Source organism: Sardina pilchardus, chromosome 4, assembly GCF_963854185.1.
Source record: "Sardina pilchardus chromosome 4, fSarPil1.1, whole genome shotgun sequence".
Taxonomy (NCBI): domain Eukaryota; kingdom Metazoa; phylum Chordata; class Actinopteri; order Clupeiformes; family Clupeidae; genus Sardina; species Sardina pilchardus.
The window spans coordinates 2,528,977-2,550,230 of NC_084997.1; the positions used below are offsets into that span (position 1 = coordinate 2,528,977).

Here is a 21,254-nt window from a genome sequence, read left to right on the forward strand (position 1 = left end):
TGAGCCTGGTCAGGAGCAGGCTAGCTCCACAGAATAAATCGCCATGGTAACTTATACCATAACATATCCTGCTGCCCCCTATCCCGCTTTTGTGCAACTGGATCACGGATAAATTGAGCCAGGATAACCAAGATATCCCGGGTTAATCCCTTATCCTAGTTTTGTGCAATAGGCCCCAATCAGGTGGAAGAGACAAATTTAGCCGTTTAGCTCACGGGGTAAGGATTTGACTGATTAGCTTCGCCAATTAGCAAGGCACTTCCTCGTTGCCATTTTCCAGAAATACTTTATGTCTGGTGACATTTCTCCTCATGCTGATTGGTGGCTGTTCCACTCTCAGCTCATGCACAATCTTAGTGTGGGCACGAGCTCTCTTTATGACCTCAGTAACCTGACACTTAATTGGTTAAGTAAAATGGCACCGGAAACAAGCCCCTTGAAAGGCCATGTTAAAGCCATGTTTGAATCCTGAAAAAATCGTTCAATTTTGGCAATGTTCACTAGCCTAGCATTTCCATTGAAATGAGTGGGGGCGGGACTTGTTCACTTTCTCCAGTTCTTATAATACCTCCATGGTTTAGCTTCATAGACCCCCATTGTTTTTGCTCTTACTCATGATCGCCCCTAGCAGAATGCAACAGATAGTAGGTACAATGGAGTTACAGTTTTTTCCAACTTTATACAGGATTTCAGAATGTTTGTAAACAATTGGCACCAAGATACTTCCAGATGGCAGAACGCGAGTGGCTTCCACTGATGTACTACTGTTAAACGGCTACTGTTAACATAGTTAAAACATTGTTGTTGATCAAGTAGTTAAAATGGCTTTCAATTTGTCATTTAATACTTAATTTGTGTAACACACAGTTGATTTTATATCCATGAACTAGCCTATAATCAATAGGCTTCATGAAGCAGTTTTATTATTAGTAGCCTATAAAGGCTACAGAATTAGGCTATAGGCCTATAGTGGCGCATCAAATATAGCCCACTGACATAACCTGTAGGCTACCTACTGTCACTGAACAAGCTACTAAATGTGCATGACCCTTTATCATAGTGGACATGCCTTTCATTAAAGAGTATAACTAAACATGGCATTATTAATGTGTTAACGTGTAAATTCATCGCATGGGAACCGAACCCGAGAACACACAAAACATACTTCCCTTGCTATCCCGTCATGCTGCGCATGACACCATGACACACGCAAACGACGCAGAGCAGCAAAATTCCTTGGACCACACACATGTCAAGTTCAAACATTTTCAGTTGCATAATTTTCATAAATTCTTTGAAACTAGCGAATAGGTAGCCTACTGTAAATCAATGCTTGGTAACACTGTCGGAAAAAAGTTTCTCCTTCTATTTTTTAAATGTAATTTAACTCGAGAGATAGCCTGCTACCGACCAGGTTATTCTGTGGCATAAATTCCCATAGTTACAAAGCTGGGATTCAGGTAAACCACATTAATGGAACGGAACTCTCACCAAAATTAGCGAGGCTTGTCGAAATGAGCCAGGTTTAGCCTTTAGCGAGGTTGATGGAATACCCCCAAGCTGATGTGCTGACGCCCACAGCGGTTAACAGCGTCTTGACTACTTACCTGCCAGAACTGACACTGACGCTCAATTTTTGATACGGATGTTATTTGTCATTGATTGATATTTTTATTTTCTCTTTTTGAACTGATGTTTATCTGTAGCCTAACTGTTATTTGTTACGTATAGAACTTGACGTTATATCAATACATTTGACAATTTTAAGCTTGACCTACTACTTCTTTAGAGAGGAGCTGTAGCCTACAGTAGAACAGAGATAAAGTTAACCAGGCCACCGGGCATTCTGATTGGAAAGGACAATAAAGTACGGTGGTTCATAATAAACAAACTTCATAGGCTAATCATTTGACCAAATGATCTACAATGAGGGACAGGTGGGCTCGAAAATGCCCCCTTGATCAAAGTGGGGAATGAAAGAACAAGTTTGAGAACCACTGGGTTAGGATAACGATAGGAAAGGGGTTGTTTAATGGTGAGAACGCTTCTCTCAGGTTGAAAAAGGGTATTTAAGGATCTTTGCTTCTCTTTTGCCACCCGGAAGAATGTTTATCGGTGACAGTTATTGCGAAGTCATAGTAAATTGTTGTATACACTAAGTCTTTGCTTGTCACACAATTTTCTAAACACTTCTTTCAAACACCACACCAAATCTGCAAAACCATACACACATTCTCAGTGTTTGACTCAGTTTTCCATTTCCTAAAACAAATTTTGCAAAACACCACACACAATTTTCTACCTAATGCACAAAAATCAGGAAGTAACTTGATTTCGTTTTTCAAACACAACGTATCATGGTTGAAATGTCCAGACACACACACACACACACACACACACACACACACACACACACACACACACACACACACACACACACACTCACACACACACACACTGGACATTGTACACACACAGTAATACATTTTCTTTGGATTTTCTCATGGTTAACCATAGAATTTTCTATCTGATCTGTCCAGAGAGTTTACATCTGCTGTAGTAACGGCAGCCTACATACCACTAGATTCTAATGCTAAGCTTGCCATGAAAGAACTGCATTCTGCTATCAGTAAACAATAAACTCTGCATTCCGAGGCAGCCTACATTGTCGCAGGTGACTTCAACCACTCGAATTTCAAGACTGTACTGCCTAAATTCCATCAAGATATATCATGCCCTACAACAGGAGGAAATACGTTGGACCATGTCTACATAAACATGGCTGACGCATACAAAGCCCTTTCCCTTCCCACCTAGGGCACTCAGATCACCTCTCATTGTTTCTACTGCAAGTATTGAGCACTCATCAAATGTGTGAAACCAACAGTGAGGACAGTAAAAGTGTGGCCAGAGGGAGCTGACTTGGCACTTCAGTGTTTTGCGCGTATAAACATGGGGAGGATATGTACAAACAGGCCACAATGAGAGAAACGCGCAGATTGCCTGCCATGGGAGCTGAGAATGGCTATTTGCGCTTTTCCGTGTCATGCATATTAATTCCTGGGCGGATCAGCTGAAAATGGGTGTAATGCGCAAATACAGGGGAGGAGAGGTGCTAATAGTGATTGATTAAGTATTCCACCATATGTATGAAAACAGCGCACGTCTATTTTGCATTGAAAACTTCCGCCTGCTAAAAGCAGGTGTAATCCAAATTGCAGTTGACTGCTTCTCTTACAAAAACGTATAGAGACAGCTGAATCAGTATTCAAAGCATCAGTTTTCTTCATTGTACTATGTCAAAAGCAACCTTAACTTTCGTTTGCCTCTCTAATATCGTATTGTCTCTTTCACAACATAGCCCACACTTCTCAATCTGTTAGACGAAGTATTAAGTCATAGCCCTAGTCTACATGCAGTAAATAGTTCAAGTATTTTTTTAAAGTGGATTAGTAGAACTACTAGGCTTACTCTATCTGTCGCTGCTTGTTGATATCTTTGTATCATGTAAGATCGCTAAACTTTGATTCTTTTTAATGTTGCAATATTAAACTGCGCTTGTGGTTCAGCTCAGCACATGCAATTGGCGTTGTAGAGGGGGAGGGGACGGGCGCTGTTAACATAATGAAGTGACAGCTTAGTAAATTCCACGCAATATAGTAAAGCACAGCGTTCGCATTCTGCGCATACGAAAACTTGGTATTAGCGCTGTCTTAGTACATCTGGCCCTGACTGTTTGCAACCCACCTGTGACTCCCACATGGGCATTCATTCATATGTCTCCTCCGTTCTTGACTGTATCAACTCCAACATCAACAATGTCACCACCCTCAGCCAGATTACTGCCATTCCCTTATCAGAAGCCATGAATGAACAGTGTGGTCAGACTCTTGCTGAAGGCACATTCAGATCAAGTTATTCTCAGGCCTATAGCTCATCCAGGGCTAATCTCAAAAGGGGCAACAAAAAGGCCAAGCACAACCTCAAGCTGGATCGAGGATCACTTCAAGATGTTGCAGTTTATATCATATACATGTGACAAATAAATCATATAGTGTGACGAGAAACCCCTGTCAGAATGTGACATAGTGTCACATATGAGCTTTCATGCTCTAAGCACAACAATGAGTCTTGTGGTTAGATGCTCGCACCTTAATAACATACTCACTGCAACATGGTAACATAAGATTAAAAAGTAACTAGATATGCAATTCCAAGGAATTACCAGTGCATGAAAATGCAAAAATAGATAGATAATGTAGATATGGTTACTAAGATGTAGCTAGGGTAAACATGGTGGTTGCATAGTTTACAGAGAGTTGATAGTGTGAAGGTAGACGGTTTAAAGATGAAACATTCCAGTTCTAACTTAATTAATGATTTATATTCATGTTAAAATGTTGATTAGCTAACTTAGCTAATGATTTCTAGCAGTTATGCTAACAATGCTAATTATGCTAGCAATGCTAACTTTACTAACAATGCTAACCAGGTTGATTAGCTAACTTAACCGATGATTTCTAACAGTACTGCTAAAAATGCTAACTATGCTAACAATGCTACATTTGCTAACAATGCTAACCAGGTTGATTAGCTAACTTAGTTGATGATTTTTTTGCAGTTATGTTAAAAATGCTAACTATGCTAACCATGCAAACTAGCTAACTTGCTAGTGAGGACTTTTATTTTGAAACATTTGTTGCTAGGGTATCCATGGTGGCCACTATCAGGAAACAAGAAGTTACTGCAGTATAATGATGTTGGTTGCTATGGAAACGGTCATAAACGCTTAATTTTAATGGTTGCTATGTTGGTTGCTAGGTACATGGAGGTTTCATGTAGTTGACCGGAGGCATGGCTGATGATAACTGACAGTGGGAATGGTTGAACAGTTAAATAGATGAGTAGTTTCAATGGTTAAATGATTTAATAGTGTATTATTGCAGTGAGGACTTTTATTTTGAAACAGTTGTGGACAGAGGAAACAGTTTAACAGGTATATGTAGTCTTCACAGAGAATGTATGCTTAAAGCCTGAGAGAGAGAGAGAGCTGCTGCAGCTGGCCTGGCCACCTGGCAGAAGATTCTAATTGCCCTATTATGATGTCATAATCACAATGTTAAGTCTATGGGGAAATTGTCATTTTAATTAATTAATAGTTCAAAAAGTATAAAAGTTACAAAGTTGAAAAATACAAAGCCCGGATGGCCTAAGTAAGACCTACGCAACGCAGTTTGAATGAAGTTTCTACGTTAAACGGTTGAGGCTCCATTAAGTGCGTTAGAAGAAGAATAATAACTAGAAATGCAATTCCAAGGAATTACCAGTGCATGAAAATGCAAAAAAAGATAGATAATGTAGATATGGTTACTAAGGTGTAGCTAGGGTAAACATGGTGGTTGCGTAGTTTACAGAGAGTTGATAGTGTGAAGGTAGTCAGTTTAAAGCTGAAACATTCCAGTTCTAACTTAACTAATGATTTCTATTCATGTTAAAATGTTGATTAGCTAACTTAGCTAATGATTTCTAGCAGTTACGCTAAAAATGCTAATTATGCTAGCAATGCTAACTTTACTAACAATGCTAACCAGGTTGATTAGCTAACTTAACCGATGATTTCTAGCAGTAATGCTAAAAATGCTAACTATGCTAACAATGCTGAAATTTGCTAACAATGCTAACCAGGTTGATTAGCTAACTTAGTTGATGATTTTTTGCAGTTATGCTAAAAATGCTAACCCTGCTAACTAGCTAACTTGCTAGTGAGGACTTTTATTTTGAAACATTTGTTGCTAGGGTATCCATGGTGGCCACTATCAAGAAACAAGAAGTTACTGCAGTATAATCATGTTGGTTGCTATGGAAACGGTCATAAACACTTAATTTTAATGGTTGCTATGTTGGTTGCTAGGTACATGGAGGTTTCATGTAGTTGACTGGAGGCATAGTGGATGATAACTGAGAGTTGGAATGGTTGAACAGTTCAATAGTTGAGTAGTTTCAATGGTTAAATGATTTAATAGTGTATTATTGCAGTGAGGACTTTTATTTTGAAACAGTTGTGGACAGAGGAAACAGTTAACAGGATATGTAGTCTTCTGAGAGACTGTATGCTTAAAGCCAGAGAAACTGACAGTTGGTGCCCAGGTGGCCGGCCACCTGGCGTAAGATTCTAATTGCTGCAGTGATGTCATAATGAGCAATGTTAAGTCTATGGGGGAAATTGTAATAGTTTTTAACTAATAGTTTAAAAAGTATAAAAGTTACAAAGTTGAAAAATACAAAGCCCACATCGCGTAAGTAAGACCTACGCGACAAAATTTGAATGGAGTTTCTACGTTAAGCGGTTGAAGCTGAATAGCATGCGTTAGAAGAAGAACTAGAAATGCAATTCCAAGGAATTACCAGTGCATGAAAATGCAAAAATAGATAGATAATGTAGATATGGTTACTAAGGTGTAGCTAGGGTAGACATGGTGGTTGCATAGTTTACAGAGAGTTGATAGTGTGAAGGTAGACAGTTTAAAGATGAAACGTTCCAGTTCTAACTTAACTAATGATTTCTATTCATGTTAAAATGTTGATTAGCTAACTTAGCTAATGATTTCTAGCAGTTACGCTAAAAATGCTTATTATGCTAGCAATGCTAACTTTACTAAAAATGCTAACCAGGTTGATTAGCTAACTTAACCGATGATTCCTAGCAGTAATGCTAAAAATGCTAAGTATGCTAACAATGCTAAATTTGCTAACAATGCTAACCAGGTTGATTAGCTTACTTAGTTTATCATTTTTTGCAGTTATGCTAAAAATGCTAACAATGCTAACTATGCTAACCATGCTAACTAGCTAACTTGCTAGTGAGGACTTTTATTTTGAAACATTTGTTGCTAGGGTATCCATGGTGGCCACTATCAGGAAACAAGAAGTTACTGCAGTATAATCATGTTGGTTGCTATGGAAACGGTCATAAACACTTAATTTTAATGGTTGCTATGTTGGTTGCTAGGTACATGGAGGTTTCATGTAGTTGACTGGAGGCATAGTGGATGATAACTGACAGTTGGAATGGTTGAACAGTTCAATAGTTGAGTAGTTTCAGTGGTTAAATGATTTAATAGTGTATTATTGCAGTGAGGACCTTTATTTTGAAACAGTTGTGGACAGAGGAAGTAGTGAAACAGGATCTGTAGTCTTAATGAGATTGTATGCTTAAAGCCTGAGACAGAAGGTGCCTCTCATATATAGCGTTTACGCGTCCTCTCTCGCTCCTCACTGATCTACATAAAGAATGATGGAGCGGCAACAATGGGATAGTCTAGCCCTTCTTCTATCTTTCTTTATGTAGATCATTGAGGATCGAGGAGCGAGGGAGGACATATAAACACTGCTTGAGAGGGACCCACAGTAAATACTTTAAAAGTTGTATATAGTCTAATTAATGTTGATAGACAGAATGTTTAATGGATGTTGATAGGCAGATTGTTTAATAGATATTGATTGACAGTTTAATGGGTGGATGAGTGAATGGTCTGAAGAAGATGAATGGATAGAAGGTTGGATGGAATGTGCCTTATATTCTTGTTAAGAGAGACACTGATACAGCTCTCTGAGAGTAGTTGACACAGGTGTAATCAATTTAACTGGCTAGTCTTAAGAGAGCCAGCGTGTACTCTTAAAGCCTGAGACAGTAAATAATTTAAAAGTTGAATGTAGATAGTCTAATTAATGTTGATAGACAGAGAGTTTAATGGATGTTGATAGACAGATTGTTTAATAGATGTTGATAGACAGTTTAATGGGTGGATGAGTGAATGGTCTGAAGAAGATGAATGGATAGAATGTTGGATGGAATGTGCCTTATATTCTTGTAGAATGGAGAGACACAGCTCTCTACTGAGAGTAGTGGATACAGATACAGGTGTAATCAATTTAACTGGCTAGTCTTAAGAGAGCCAGCCTGAGACAGAGTAGATTGTTTAAAAGTTCAATGTAGAGCGTCTAATTGATGTTGTTGATAGGCAGACTGTTTAGAATGGGTGGATGAGTGAATGGTTTGAAGAAGATGAATGGATATAAAGTTGGATGGAATTAGGAGGACTTATTTTGATACTGTTGTGCGCAGAGGATACAGGGGAACAGAATATGTAGTCTTCAGAGAGGAGCCTGAGAGAAACTGACAGTTGGTGCCCAGGTGGCTGACCAGCTGGGGTAACATTCTAATTGCTGCCGTGATGTCATAATGAGCAATGTTAAGTCTATGGGGGAAATGGTGATAGTTTTTAACTAATAGTTTAAAAAGTATAAAAGTTACAAAGTTGAAAAATACAAAGCACATATGGCATAAGCAAGACCTACGCAACAAAGTTTGAATGAAGTTTCTACGTTAAACGGTTGAAGCTGAATTGCGAGCGTTAGAAGAAGAAGTTTAACTAGAAATGCAATTCCAAGGAATTACCAGTGCATGAAAATGCAAAAATAGATAGATAATGTAGATATGGTTACTAAGGTGTAGCTAGGGTAAACATGGTGGTTGCATAGTTTACAGAGAGTTGATAGTGTGAAGGTAGACAGTTTAAAGATGAAACATTCCAGTTCTAACTTAACTAATGATTTCTATTCATGTTAAAATGTTGATTAGCTAACTTAGCTAATGATTTCTAGCAGTTACGCTAAAAATGCTTATTATGCTAGCAATGCTAACTTCACTAACAATGCTAACCAGGTTGATTAGCTAACTTAACCGATGATTTCTAGCAGTAATGCTAAAAATGCTAACTATGCTAAATTTGCTAACAATGCTAACCAGGTTGATTAGCTAACTTAGTTGATGATTTTTTTGCAGTTATGCTAAAAATGCTAACTATGCTAACTATGCTAACCATGCTAACTAGCTAACTTGCTAGTGAGGACTTTTATTTTGAAACATTTGTTGCTAGGGTATCCATGGTGGCCACTATCAGGAAACAAGAAGTTACTGCAGTATAATCATGTTGGTTGCTATGGAAACGGTCATAAACACTTAATTTTAAGGGTTGCTATGTTGGTTGCTAGGTACATGGAGGTTTCATGTAGTTGACTGGAGGCATAGTGGATGATAACTGACAGTTGGAATGGTTGAACAGTTCAATAGTTGAGTAGTTTCAGTGGTTAAATGATTTAATAATGTATTATTGCAGTGAGGACCTTTATTTTGAAACAGTTGTGGACAGAGGAAGTAGTGAAACAGGATCTGTAGTCTTAATGAGATTGTATGCTTAAAGCCTGAGACAGAAGGTGCCTCTCATATAGCGTTTACGCGTCCTCTCTCGCTCCTCACTGATCTACATAAAGAATGATGGAGCGGACTATGGGATAGTCTAGCCCTTCTTTTATCTTTCTTTATGTAGATCATTGAGGATCGAGGAGCGAGGGAGGACATATAAACGCTGCTTGAGAGGGACCCACAGTAAATACTTTAAAAGTTGTATGTAGATAGTCTAATTAATGTTGATAGACAGAATGTTTAATGGATGTTGATAGGCAGATTGTTTAATAGATATTGATTGACAGTTTAATGGGTGGATGAGTGAATGGTCTGAAGAAGATGAATGGATAGAAGGTTGGATGGAATGTGCCTTATATTCTTGTTAAGAGAGACACTGATACAGCTCTCTGAGAGTAGTTGATACAGGTGTAATCAATTTAACTGGCTAGTCTGAGACAGAGTAAATAATTTAAAAGTTGAATGTAGATAGTCTAATTAATGTTGATAGACAGAGAGTTTAATGGATGTTGATAGACAGATTGTTTAATAGATGTTGATAGACAGTTTAATGGGTGGATGAGTGAATGGTCTGAAGAAGATGAATGGATAGAATGTTGGATGGAATGTGCCTTATATTCTTGTAGAATGGAGAGACACAGCTCTCTACTGAGAGTAGTGGATACAGATACAGGTGTAATCAATTTAACTGGCTAGTCTTAAGAGAGCCAGCCTGAGACAGAGTAGATTGTTTAAAAGTTCAATGTAGAGCGTCTAATTGATGTTGTTGATAGGCAGACTGTTTAGAATGGGTGGATGAGTGAATGGTTTGAAGAAGATGAATGGATATAAAGTTGGATGGAATTAGGAGGACTTATTTTGATACTGTTGTGCGCAGAGGATACAGGGGAACAGAATATGTAGTCTTCAGAGAGGAGCCTGAGAGAAACTGACAGTTGGTGCCCAGGTGGCTGACCAGCTGGGGTAACATTCTAATTGCTGCCGTGATGTCATAATGAGCAATGTTAAGTCTATGGGGAAATTGTTAATAGTTTTTATCTAATAGTTCAAAAAGTATAAAAGTGACAAAGTTGAAAAGTCATAGCACACCTGTCCTAAGTAAGACCTACGTAACAAAGTTTGAATGAAGTTTCTACGTTAAATGGTTCAAGCTCAATTGCGTGCGTTAGAAGAAGAAGTGGAACTAGAAATGCAATTCCAAGGAATTACCAGTGCATGAAAATGCAAAAATAGATAGATAATGTAGATATGGTTACTAAGGTGTAGCTAGGGTAAACATGGTGGTTGCATAGTTTACAGAGAGTTGATAGTGTGAAGGTAGACAGTTTAAAGATGAAACGTTCCAGTTCTAACTTAACTAATGATTTCTATTCATGTTAAAATGTTGATTAGCTAACTTAGCTAATGATTTCTAGCAGTTACGCTAAAAATGCTTATTATGCTAGCAATGCTAACTTTACTAACAATGCTAACCAGGTTGATTAACTAACTTAACCGATGATTTCTAGCAGTAATGCTAAAAATGTTAACTATGCTAACAATGCTAAATTTGCTAACAATGCTAACCAGGTTGATTAGCTAACTTAGTTGATGATTTTTTGCAGTTATGCTAAAAATGCTAACTATGCTTACAATGCTAACAATGCTAACCATGCTAACTAGCTAACTTGCTAGTGAGGACTTTTATTTTGAAACATTTGTTGCTAGGGTATCCATGGTGGCCACTATCAGGAAACAAGAAGTTACTGCAGTATAATCATGTTGGTTGCTATGGAAACGGCCATAAACACTTAATTTGAATGGTTGCTATGTTGGTTGCTAGGTACATCGAGGTTTCATGTAGTTGACTGGAGGCATAGTGGATGATAACTGACAGTTGGAATGGTTGAACAGTTCAATAGTTGAGTAGTTTCAATGGTTAAATGATTTAATAGTGTATTATTGCAGTGAGGACCTTTATTTTGAAACAGTTGTGGACAGAGGAAGTAGTGAAACAGGATCTGTAGTCTTAATGAGATTGTATGCTTAAAGCCTGAGACAGAAGGTGCCTCTCATAGCGTTTACGCGTCCTCTCTCGCTCCTCACTGATCTACATAAAGAATGATGGAGCGGCAACAATGGGATAGTCTAGCCCTTCTTCTATCTTTCTTCATGTAGATCATTGAGGATCGAGGAGCGAGGGAGGACATATAAACGCTGCTTGAGAGGGACCCACAGTAAATACTTTAAAAGTTGTATGTAGATAGTCTAATTAATGTTGATAGATAGAATGTTTAATGGATGTTGATAGGCAGATTGTTTAATAGATATTGATTGACAGTTTAATGGGTGGATGAGTGAATGGTCTGAAGAAGATGAATGGATAGAAGGTTGGATGGAATGTGCCTTATATTCTTGTTAAGAGAGACACTGATACAGCTCTCTGAGAGTAGTTGACACAGGTGTAATCAATTTAACTGGCTAGTCTTAAGAGAGCCAGAGTACTCTTAAAGCCTGAGACAGAGTAAATAATTTAAAAGTTGAATGTAGATAGTCTAATTAATGTTGATAGACAGAGAGTTTAATGGATGTTGATAGACAGATTGTTTAATAGATGTTGATAGACAGTTTAATGGGTGGATGAGTGAATGGTCTGAAGAAGATGAATGGATAGAATGCTGGATGGAATGTGCCTTATATTCTTGTAGAATGGAGAGACACAGCTCTCTACTGAGAGTAGCCTAGTGGATACAGATACAGGTGTAATCAATTTAACTGGCTAGTCTTAAGAGAGCCAGCCTGAGACAGAGTAGATTGTTTAAAAGTTCAATGTAGAGCGTCTAATTGATGTTGTTGATAGGCAGACTGTTTAGAATGGGTGGATGAGTGAATGGTTTGAAGAAGATGAATGGATATAAAGTTGGATGGAATTAGGAGGACTTATTTTGATACTGTTGTGCGCAGAGGATACAGGGGAACAGAATATGTAGTCTTCAGAGAGGAGCCTGAGAGAAACTGACAGTTGGTGCCCAGGTGGCTGACCAGCTGGGGTAACATTCTAATTGCTGCCGTGATGTCATAATGAGCAATGTTAAGTCTATGGGGAAATTGTTAATAGTTTTTATTTAATAGTTCAAAAAGTATAAAAGTTACAAAGTTGAAAAATACAAAGCACACATGGCATAAGCAAGACCTACGCAACAACGTTTGAATGAAGTTTCTACGTTAAACGGTTGAAGCTGAATTGCGAGCGTTAGAAGAAGAAGTTTAATAAAAAGCCTAGGAAGAACAGTACAGTGCATTTTCATGCACTGTAATAATAAAAAGCCTAGGAAGAACAGTACAGTGCATTTTCATGCACTGTAATAATAATAATAAGAAGAATAGGAAGAACAGTACAGTGCATTTTCATGCACTGTAATAATTATAAGAAGAAGAAGAAGAAGAAGAAGAAGAAGAAGAAGACTGAGGAAGAACAGTACAGTGCATTTTCATGCACTGTATAAGAAAAAGTTTTGGAAGAACAGTACAGTGCATTTTCATGCACTGTAATGACAAAAAAGTGACCATTTGTATGTAAATGGCGTCACATCAAAATAAAATGTGAAAGGTTACTGAAGCGGGAGTCCAAAAATACTTCATATTTATGAGAGATAACTCACCTGGTAACCTTTAAATATCCTTCTGAGGTGTTTTAATAATTCCTCAATAACCAAGTTTCCAGTTTTTGCAACGTTTTGTTATCGACAAACAGAATATGCTTGAAAAAAATTGTGCGATATTTGCTGTCTCCAGTCTATTTCCATCCAACTGGCTTTCTGTCGATAAAATGCTGTGCGTGATGACGTCACACACCCCTAAAATGAACTGTCGCATAAGTCTTGGTGTATCGCCAAAAAAATCTGCCTTTGAGCCGTTTCCATACAGAATTTTGGGTATGTCGCAAATTAGCTACCTTTTACTTTCCACGTGACACCCCCTTCCACAAACAAACAAAAATGGAGAGATTAGTCAGACAGTTTTTTAAATTTGTTTAATAATTTAGCATTTAAAATAAGAGGTTTTCACCAAAAGGAACTTTGGTAATTAAATTCTGTCTCATGAATAAAATGTTGTCCATGGTTAAGAATACTGTATGTCCAGTCAACTAGGTTATAGTATCAACCGTGTGATTTGCATTGTCACCTAGGTTATGCTTTGATTTTTAAAGTTAAAACAGCCAATATTGATGTTTCTTACATTTTTAAACATTCTACTTATTTGAATAGGTTGGACTTCACTATAACATATTTTTTAATGATGAAAGATAGCTTTAATGGAGATTTATGATGAAAAATATCCTCGTCCATGAGGACGGTTATAAATGCATTGCATATTCATCTTTAAAAAAAGGTTGGTTCTAAAAATAATTTTAAATAACAATTGTATGTGTAGCAGAAATAGACTCAAGAGCCTTCTAAATTGCATTTCATTTCAAGTGCAAGACTGAATTGAATGTTTTTTGTAACACCCTGTTTGTCCGTAACATAGTTGACCAACTCTGAAGTAAAAACCTGTTTTTTATTTAATAGAAACAAAAACAGTTAATGTTTAAGCTCTGCAGATAACAGATACAGTATGTAACACTGAATTAATATTCTATATTGAGACATTTAATGTTCCACTGAGAAAGGACAGCGCTATTGTGCTTTTTTGCTGACATGGAATGTACCCTGAATTAGAGAATGACCCATAAGCCGCTTTAAGACAGACGTACATTTCCGCAATAATCACGGACTTTTTACGGAAGGGGCTTTTTTGTTGTTGTTGTACTGTCTGAATTCATATGTCCGTCCATCTACCACCGGAACCTTTCCTGCTGCCGACCTATGTTGCCTCCACAGCTGCTATGTGAATGCAATCGCGGAAACTTTTCACTTTTCAGTGATGATCAAGGGAAGTGTTACCCTACGTGTATTTAAAGCGCCCTATGTCAATGAACAGTTCGATCTCTCTATAACACGCTGCAGGTAATGCAGCAAGGCTACCTCTTCCATAGCTTATAGGCTACTCCTGGGGTGGCTCTCAAACTCTCTCCTCGATCCTCGATGCTCGGTCCCACTGATCTATTGCCTACTAACTAACGCTGGATAGACTATCCCATTGTTGAGACTGCCACCTTGTGACGAACCCACAAAATTACGAAATGACCTTGTATTGACTTGATGTGCCTGATTCGACACAATTCATGCGGCAATATCAATCAAATGCTGTGCTGTGATATTATGTCCAGATAAAATGTCCGGATTGTAGGATTTCATGAGTTTTCAATCGTCATCTACTTCAGTACTCTTCATGATAGACTTCCAAAAATCACACACAAGGTGAGTTAGAGTGTCTAGTTTCGTATTTTTTTTTTTTAAAAAAAGCGAAATAACTATGTTATTCCCTTAATTAAGCCGAGTTGATACATACCTCTCACGTTTCAATGCGTGCACTCACCGGCTCTGGCACGCGGCGCAACTTTGATAGCATTAAAGGGATAGTTCGGGTTTTAAGACACGAAGTTATATGGGTTCCCTGTCAGCAACGTTGTGCATCAGCAATGACTTACCCCCCGACAGCGTCCTGTGAGCCGAGATCCAGCCGGTTTTTGATGCTGAAGAAAGTAGTCCGGCAAGTTTCTGGGGTCACGAAAGTAAAGTGTTTTTCTTCTCAAAACCATACGTGTTCAAAAGAGTGATATATTTGCACCACAAAAACGTTGTCCAGGAAAAGTTCAAACCTCGTTATCTTGACACTATTTTTCTCGATTCCTATCACTGCGCGCTACTGACAGCTGGACAACGTTTTTGTGGTGCAAATATATCACTCTTTTCAACGCATATGGTTTTGAGAAACTTTGTGTTCGATTGACGTAACAGAGGAGGGCCCGCACTGGGCACAGACAATTCAATGTTTCATCCTCCTCTGACCCAAAGGGAGGGGGATGAAATGGGTCTAAGGCAACGACCTGGTTCAAGTTCTGGGCTGAGAGGATCTTGGGCACAAAGGCTGGATTAGGGCGCAGCACAATTCCAGCCCCGTCCGGCTTGACATAGAAACAGTCTGCATGCACAGACAAAGCATGGAGTTCTCTAATGCGCTTAGCAGACGTGATAGCCAGTAGGAAAACTACCTTCAGAGAGAGCCATTTTATATCTACATCTGCTAAGGGTTCATATGGAGATTTTGTCAGTGCCTGGAGGACTACATTGAGTTGCCATGCAGGCACAGAGGGAAGCCGTCTTGGGCGTAGTCGCTGAGCTCCCCTTAAGAATTGTATGGACAAGGGGTTAGCTCCCACAGTTTTGCCATCTATGCGCTCATGGCAGGCTGAAATTGCTGCAAGAAATAGAAGTTACATTGCTCGACACTCATCTTTTCTATTACACCAGAAATATTTGTCTTTACCTTTGTTAGTTTTTTTAACATTCATGTTATTTAATGAAAACATAGTGAACTATGCCTGACTATTTTCCTAAATACCCGAATGAAACCTAATCATGTTCACGTACGGTACTTCTTAAAGTGACAGGCACTCAATTAGACCTCCACACCACCCCTGTAATATCATTAAAGTCAAGTGTAATCAATATGAAGTATTCAAGATATTGCAAATGCTATAAATTGTTAACAAAAATGTATACAAATTCTGAATTCAAAATATGAAATAGAAACAAGACAAGCCATTTTCTGTGTGTGTGGAGGGTTTGAGCAGAGACTAGGATTGCTACTGCTGTGAATGATATCCTGCTTAAGGCATGAGGTTTTCAAGGAAATTTCTTAGTGCTCCTTAGTGCTCCTTTTTTTCTGTGCTCCTAATGAAAAAGCTAAGCGTACAGCCCTGCTCAGGACCTAAAAAGGTGATCACGTCAACAACCCAAACTAACATTTATGTACTTTTACCTCTATTGCTTAGTGTGATGGACAGTACATTCCTCTTCCAAGCCTCCAGGGAATTGCTGTATTGAATATTCCAAGCTATGCTGGTGGGACCAACTTCTGGGGTGGAACCAAAGAGGATGACGTGAGTAACTCAATAAACAACACCTCCTGCTTATCTAATCCAATTCCTCAATTTCAGCTACCTATTCACCATGGCGTGTTTGCAACTATTAGCCAAGGTTTATTCATTTACTTAGCAACATTTCTTCAGTTATGAGGTTAAAGCCCCCCTGTGTAAGACTGTCTCCCATCTAGTGGTTAGGGATTATATTGCAACCTATTAGAACTACCTTTGATAACAAGTGGCTGTGCAAAAGAGCTTTGCTGAGACAGTGACAGAACAAAAATAAAGTTCATTAGTTCGCCTGTCTGTGTGATTGCTATTTGCTGAGCAATAGGATAAGCGCAAGTTCTGAAGCAGTCATCACAATGGCGCGAGGGCCACTTGCACCCTCTGTGTAAGGAGGATGAGTAAACTAGGCTACTAGTAAAATGGAGGAGGGAGAGGAGGAAGGATAATCTTTGCCAACACTGGGGTGTGTGATGTATGGATGAGGAGGCCGGCTTAAATATCCTGGCAGAGGAAGACAGGCGACTTAATTGCTCTCAATCATCCCTGTGGGCTCCTCCCGAACTTTGTTTAGAAAACATCATTTATTTTTTCTCTATTTGGTTCTTTGGAAAATACAATTTCAATGTCAGAATGTTAGGAAGACATGTGGCTTGTAGAAATGAGTTCATAACTTACATTGCTGAATGTAGGGACATTTTTGGTAATGTTTTTCTTTGCATGCAGATGCCAAAGACAGAGCCGTATTTCACATGTCCCTTTGCTAACCATTATTTTAAAATGGCACACGTACATGGAGAATCGTCTTTGGCTATGTATATGTCAATGATGATTTCTATACCAATAAGTCTGCTTTGAATTGGTGGTGGTGATAATTAAACAAGAGTGAGGCTACAATTATTAATGGGAAATGTTGATTTTGTTATCAAACAACTAAAAATGTTTCACAGTGGATCTTACACGGGGGCAGTTAATATTCTTTAACTAGCTGTTGCATAGGAAATTACTGCAGTGTTGGAGAAAGTCAACAATCCACAAAAACATTATTATAAAATATATTAAGAACAAATACAGTATAATGTGCCTATATCTGTTTTTATCAAAACCAAAATGTGCTATAGCTAATTGCTGAGTTGGCATGTAGTTTGTTAGCCCAGTAGAAATAGGTTGTTCCCTCCCATTTATATTATTAATGATATTGTATTTATAAATGTATATTAAACACAAACACTAAAGGTACAGAAAGGTCTGAGGCCTCGTACAAAGACTTCCAAGGAATTCCTACTGGAAAAACACTGGAAAGTAGCGCATGCATACAAATATTCATATGTATGAAACCGTGCGTACGCAGCAATCTGTGCAACTTTTCTTCGTGCATCCCAGGTAAATTGAAATTAAGTGCACAGGCACAAGCATTTTACTCCACCCTCTCGTTCCTCAATCACGCTCATTTTAATATGCTAACTAGAAGGCAACTCGAGAACACTGACCTCCGCGAAGACAGAATGGCCTATTCCGCAATATTAATAAGAATGAAAACTCATGGGTCCATCCATATTTGAACCTGCTACAAAATGTAATAATTTAAATCATCAAATAAAAAAAAAATATTTTGAGTGAATGCGAGGTAGAAGTGCTCTTATCTGACAAAATTACAAAGAAACTTACGTCTTTATCATCTGTAATTAATAACAAAGAAAAAAACAGTGGTGGCAGAGGCTACTAGGGTCAGAGACCATGGCAGATTCCTTGGCCAGTCGGCAAGTAGGTGACAGAGTTGGCATAACAGGGTTTGGTGGGCATTTGGACCATTACAAAATAACACTATTAGTTAAAATTCATTAAATCAATTGTGTCCTAGTAAGAGACCATGCATCGCACACCCGGAGTAGAATAAACAAAGTTTATCCAGGCCACTTTACCACAACATTATGATTTCTGAATCATATTCCTATAATTTACACACAAGTGTTACAACAATAATGGGAATGCTTACTTGGGGACATTCAAAGTAGCCTATCCAGTCAATCACACAAAGCAAAATAGCTTCATTTCGCGCTTATTAGTCAGGCTATAGCTATTCAGTTGGATTCACATTTGCATTTTGTTTTAATGAAAACTATCGAAGATATGTGAAAATGCCCTGCAAATGTTCTAGGGATGGACAAATGTGTAAAGTCCACCCCATTCATCACAGGTTTTGAGGAAAGAAAGCTCTTCAAAATCTGAAATGTTTGATAAGCCTGTCATCAACAATTGTGAAACTAAATATAGGCGCTGCAGCTGTCTCTAAATAGGTTTCACATTCCTTTTTAATTCTTGATATCCTCTGATAAGACTACAGTTTTCATTATAGATATAGGCTGTTGTATAGCATAGTAGTATTTGTGCATGTTGCATGCTCATTTGTATAGAAGCATAGGCCTATTTTGAAATGTTATAGCCCACATTTCACAATATGCTGTGCAAATAAAGGCCTAGACTCATTATCAACCAATGTTGTGTACTGCCAGCTGACAATAGACATTGGAAATGTGTGTATGCCACACATACAGTTGGTGTGGATAAACCTGGGAAGAACACACATTCTCACGCTCATTCACTCTTGATATATCCGACGTGTGCGGGAAAGATGGCGTAAGCCACATTTTTGTCTGTACGCAAGCTTTGTACATGAGGCCCCTGGACATTTTACTTGAGAAAAGGGCAAAGACCCTATACTTATTTTTTTTCCCTTCATGGTATATGATCATCATCCATCATGGTAAATGTTGAAATGACAAAGCACATACTGTACAATAAACACATACACATACAATAATAAGCAGCATAAAAAAAATAAAAAATAATAATAAACAGTACAGCAGAAAGAACAGACAAGTGTGATCCTGTTAGAATTCAGACCAGAGAGGCTGTAGTTTACACTGATTTTGAAACAGCTAAGGGGCGTTGTTAGACACTATGCGCAAGCGGAAGATTTAGTGATAACAGGTCTGATTGCTGATTAGCCACTTATTTAGGTTGGACTTCAATGTGGTTTATTTGTTAAGTCTCGAATGTGGGTTGGTGTTGAGTTCCATTCATGGGCAGCTCAAATTGAAAAAGCAGATTGACTGAGACTACTTTTTCTGAATGTAATTATGCAGTGCATTGCATGTAGAGAGTGATATTTAAATGAACCTGTTTTCATACGTTGTTTAAGAACTGAAGGAGCTAGTCCATTAAACAATGTATGCACAAAACAGTAATTGGGGTATTTTAACGTGTTTTCCCAAAACAGGGTTTGTCTGTTCGTACTTCACATTTTAGTGCAGTGAGCTTGAGCAATCCAATTTCTAATTCTTGTCATATTTGATCTCTGATGGCAGATATTTTGTGCTCCATCATTTGATGACAAAATCTTGGAAGTGGTTGCTGTGTTTGGTAGTATGCAGATGGCAGTGTCAAGAGTCATCAAACTCCAGCATCATCGCATTGCACAGGTATATTGCACTTCTGATTAAACTGACTCCTCTACATGCCAAAATATACAGAAAACGCATGCGTAGATGCGTGCCATTACACGACTGTTGCTAAATATAGACATGGTTTTAGATTACCTCGGTGACAGAATACTGTTGTGTTTGTTAAATGTGTAGGCCAAAGCTGTCTTATGTTGTTTTTTGTACCAGTGTCGATCAGTGAAAATCACAATCCTGGGAGATGAGGGAGTGCCTGTTCAAGTTGATGGGGAAGCCTGGATACAGCCACCTGGAGTCATCAAGATTCAACACAAAAACAGAGCTCAGATGCTCACTAGAGACAGGGTGAGCCTGTACATGTGTGTAAGCTTTGGAGGCATTTGGGTATACAGTAACACAAAGGCAGTAGAAGCAAACTGTTTTCTTTGTTTTTCTTTATTTGTTTGTTTGTATGTATGTGTGTGTGTGTGTGTGGACAGGCATTTGAAAACACCTTGAAGTCATGGGAAGATAAGCTGAAATACGACAAGCCCCCACTGCGGCCACACCTGTACCCTCAGCAGTCAGTAGACTTGGCCACTGAGGAAGAGGTCACCCTTATTCAGATATGTGCTCGTGCTGCTGAAGAGCTCATCACCAGGTGCCACACCCACACCCAAATCATAGTACAACGCAGATGCTACACAACAGTGCTTTTTCAGTCGAGTTCACTCAACGTTAACCAATGAGATGTCTGTAAATGGATGTTCTGTAAATTGGTGAGAGTGATCATGGGATGGTCCTGAATCAGTGGCCCAGCAATTGACTCAGCGGTTACATTTTTGGCCAAATGTTGACCCATTGGTGGTGCTAGACGGCTGGGTTTAAAGATCCGTAAATGAGCATGAGTGGTCAGCAGAGTGTCCTGACACTGTCTGCACTTTTTAGCCAGGCATTCTATGGGCTACCATAGACTCCAATGGTAGATTGATAATAAGTATAGGAAAAGCTAGTAACTCAATGGGTGCCTTCGCAGCTTTGCTGCTTGACAAAAAAAGCAGACTCCCTGTCACAGGAGCTGAGAATGGCTATTTGCACTTTTCTGTGTCATGCATATGCATTCATAGGAAGGTCAGGGGGAAGTGGGAGTATCACACACAGGGGAGGAGAAGTGCTAATAGCAATTGATTATGCATTCCGTTTATGTTGTATAAAAACAGCGCACATCTGTTTTGCAGTGGAAAAACTTTCTTAGAGACAGCTGAATCAGCATTCAGAGCATCCATTTTCTTTATTGTATTATGTAAAAAGCGACCTTAACTTTTGTTTGCCTTTTTAAAATCATATTTTCACTTTCACAACATAGCCTACACTTCCCAATCTGCTAGATTAAGTATGAATTCATAGCCCTAGTTTACATGCAGTAAATAGTTCAAGTATTTTTTAAGTGGATTAATAGAACTACTACTAGCTTAATGGCAACATGGAAGTACAAAGGAATACTCTGGGACTGGCTGTAATGTCAGATTGTATG

At 38.5% G+C, this 21,254-nt stretch overlaps 1 protein-coding gene across 2 annotated transcripts in view; it reads left to right on the forward strand.

Annotated features, from left to right (window-relative positions):
• The window catches only part of dgkh (diacylglycerol kinase, eta), a 259,266-nt gene that overhangs the window by 185,755 nt on the left and 52,257 nt on the right, over nt 1-21,254 (forward strand). For both annotated transcript variants that reach the window (XM_062533724.1, XM_062533723.1), the window contains exons 22-25: nt 16,185-16,292; nt 19,649-19,762; nt 19,952-20,086; nt 20,221-20,381. In XM_062533724.1, the coding sequence (XP_062389708.1) occupies nt 16,185-16,292; nt 19,649-19,762; nt 19,952-20,086; nt 20,221-20,381 (518 nt within the window). The remainder of the gene's footprint in view (nt 1-16,184; nt 16,293-19,648; nt 19,763-19,951; nt 20,087-20,220; nt 20,382-21,254) is intronic.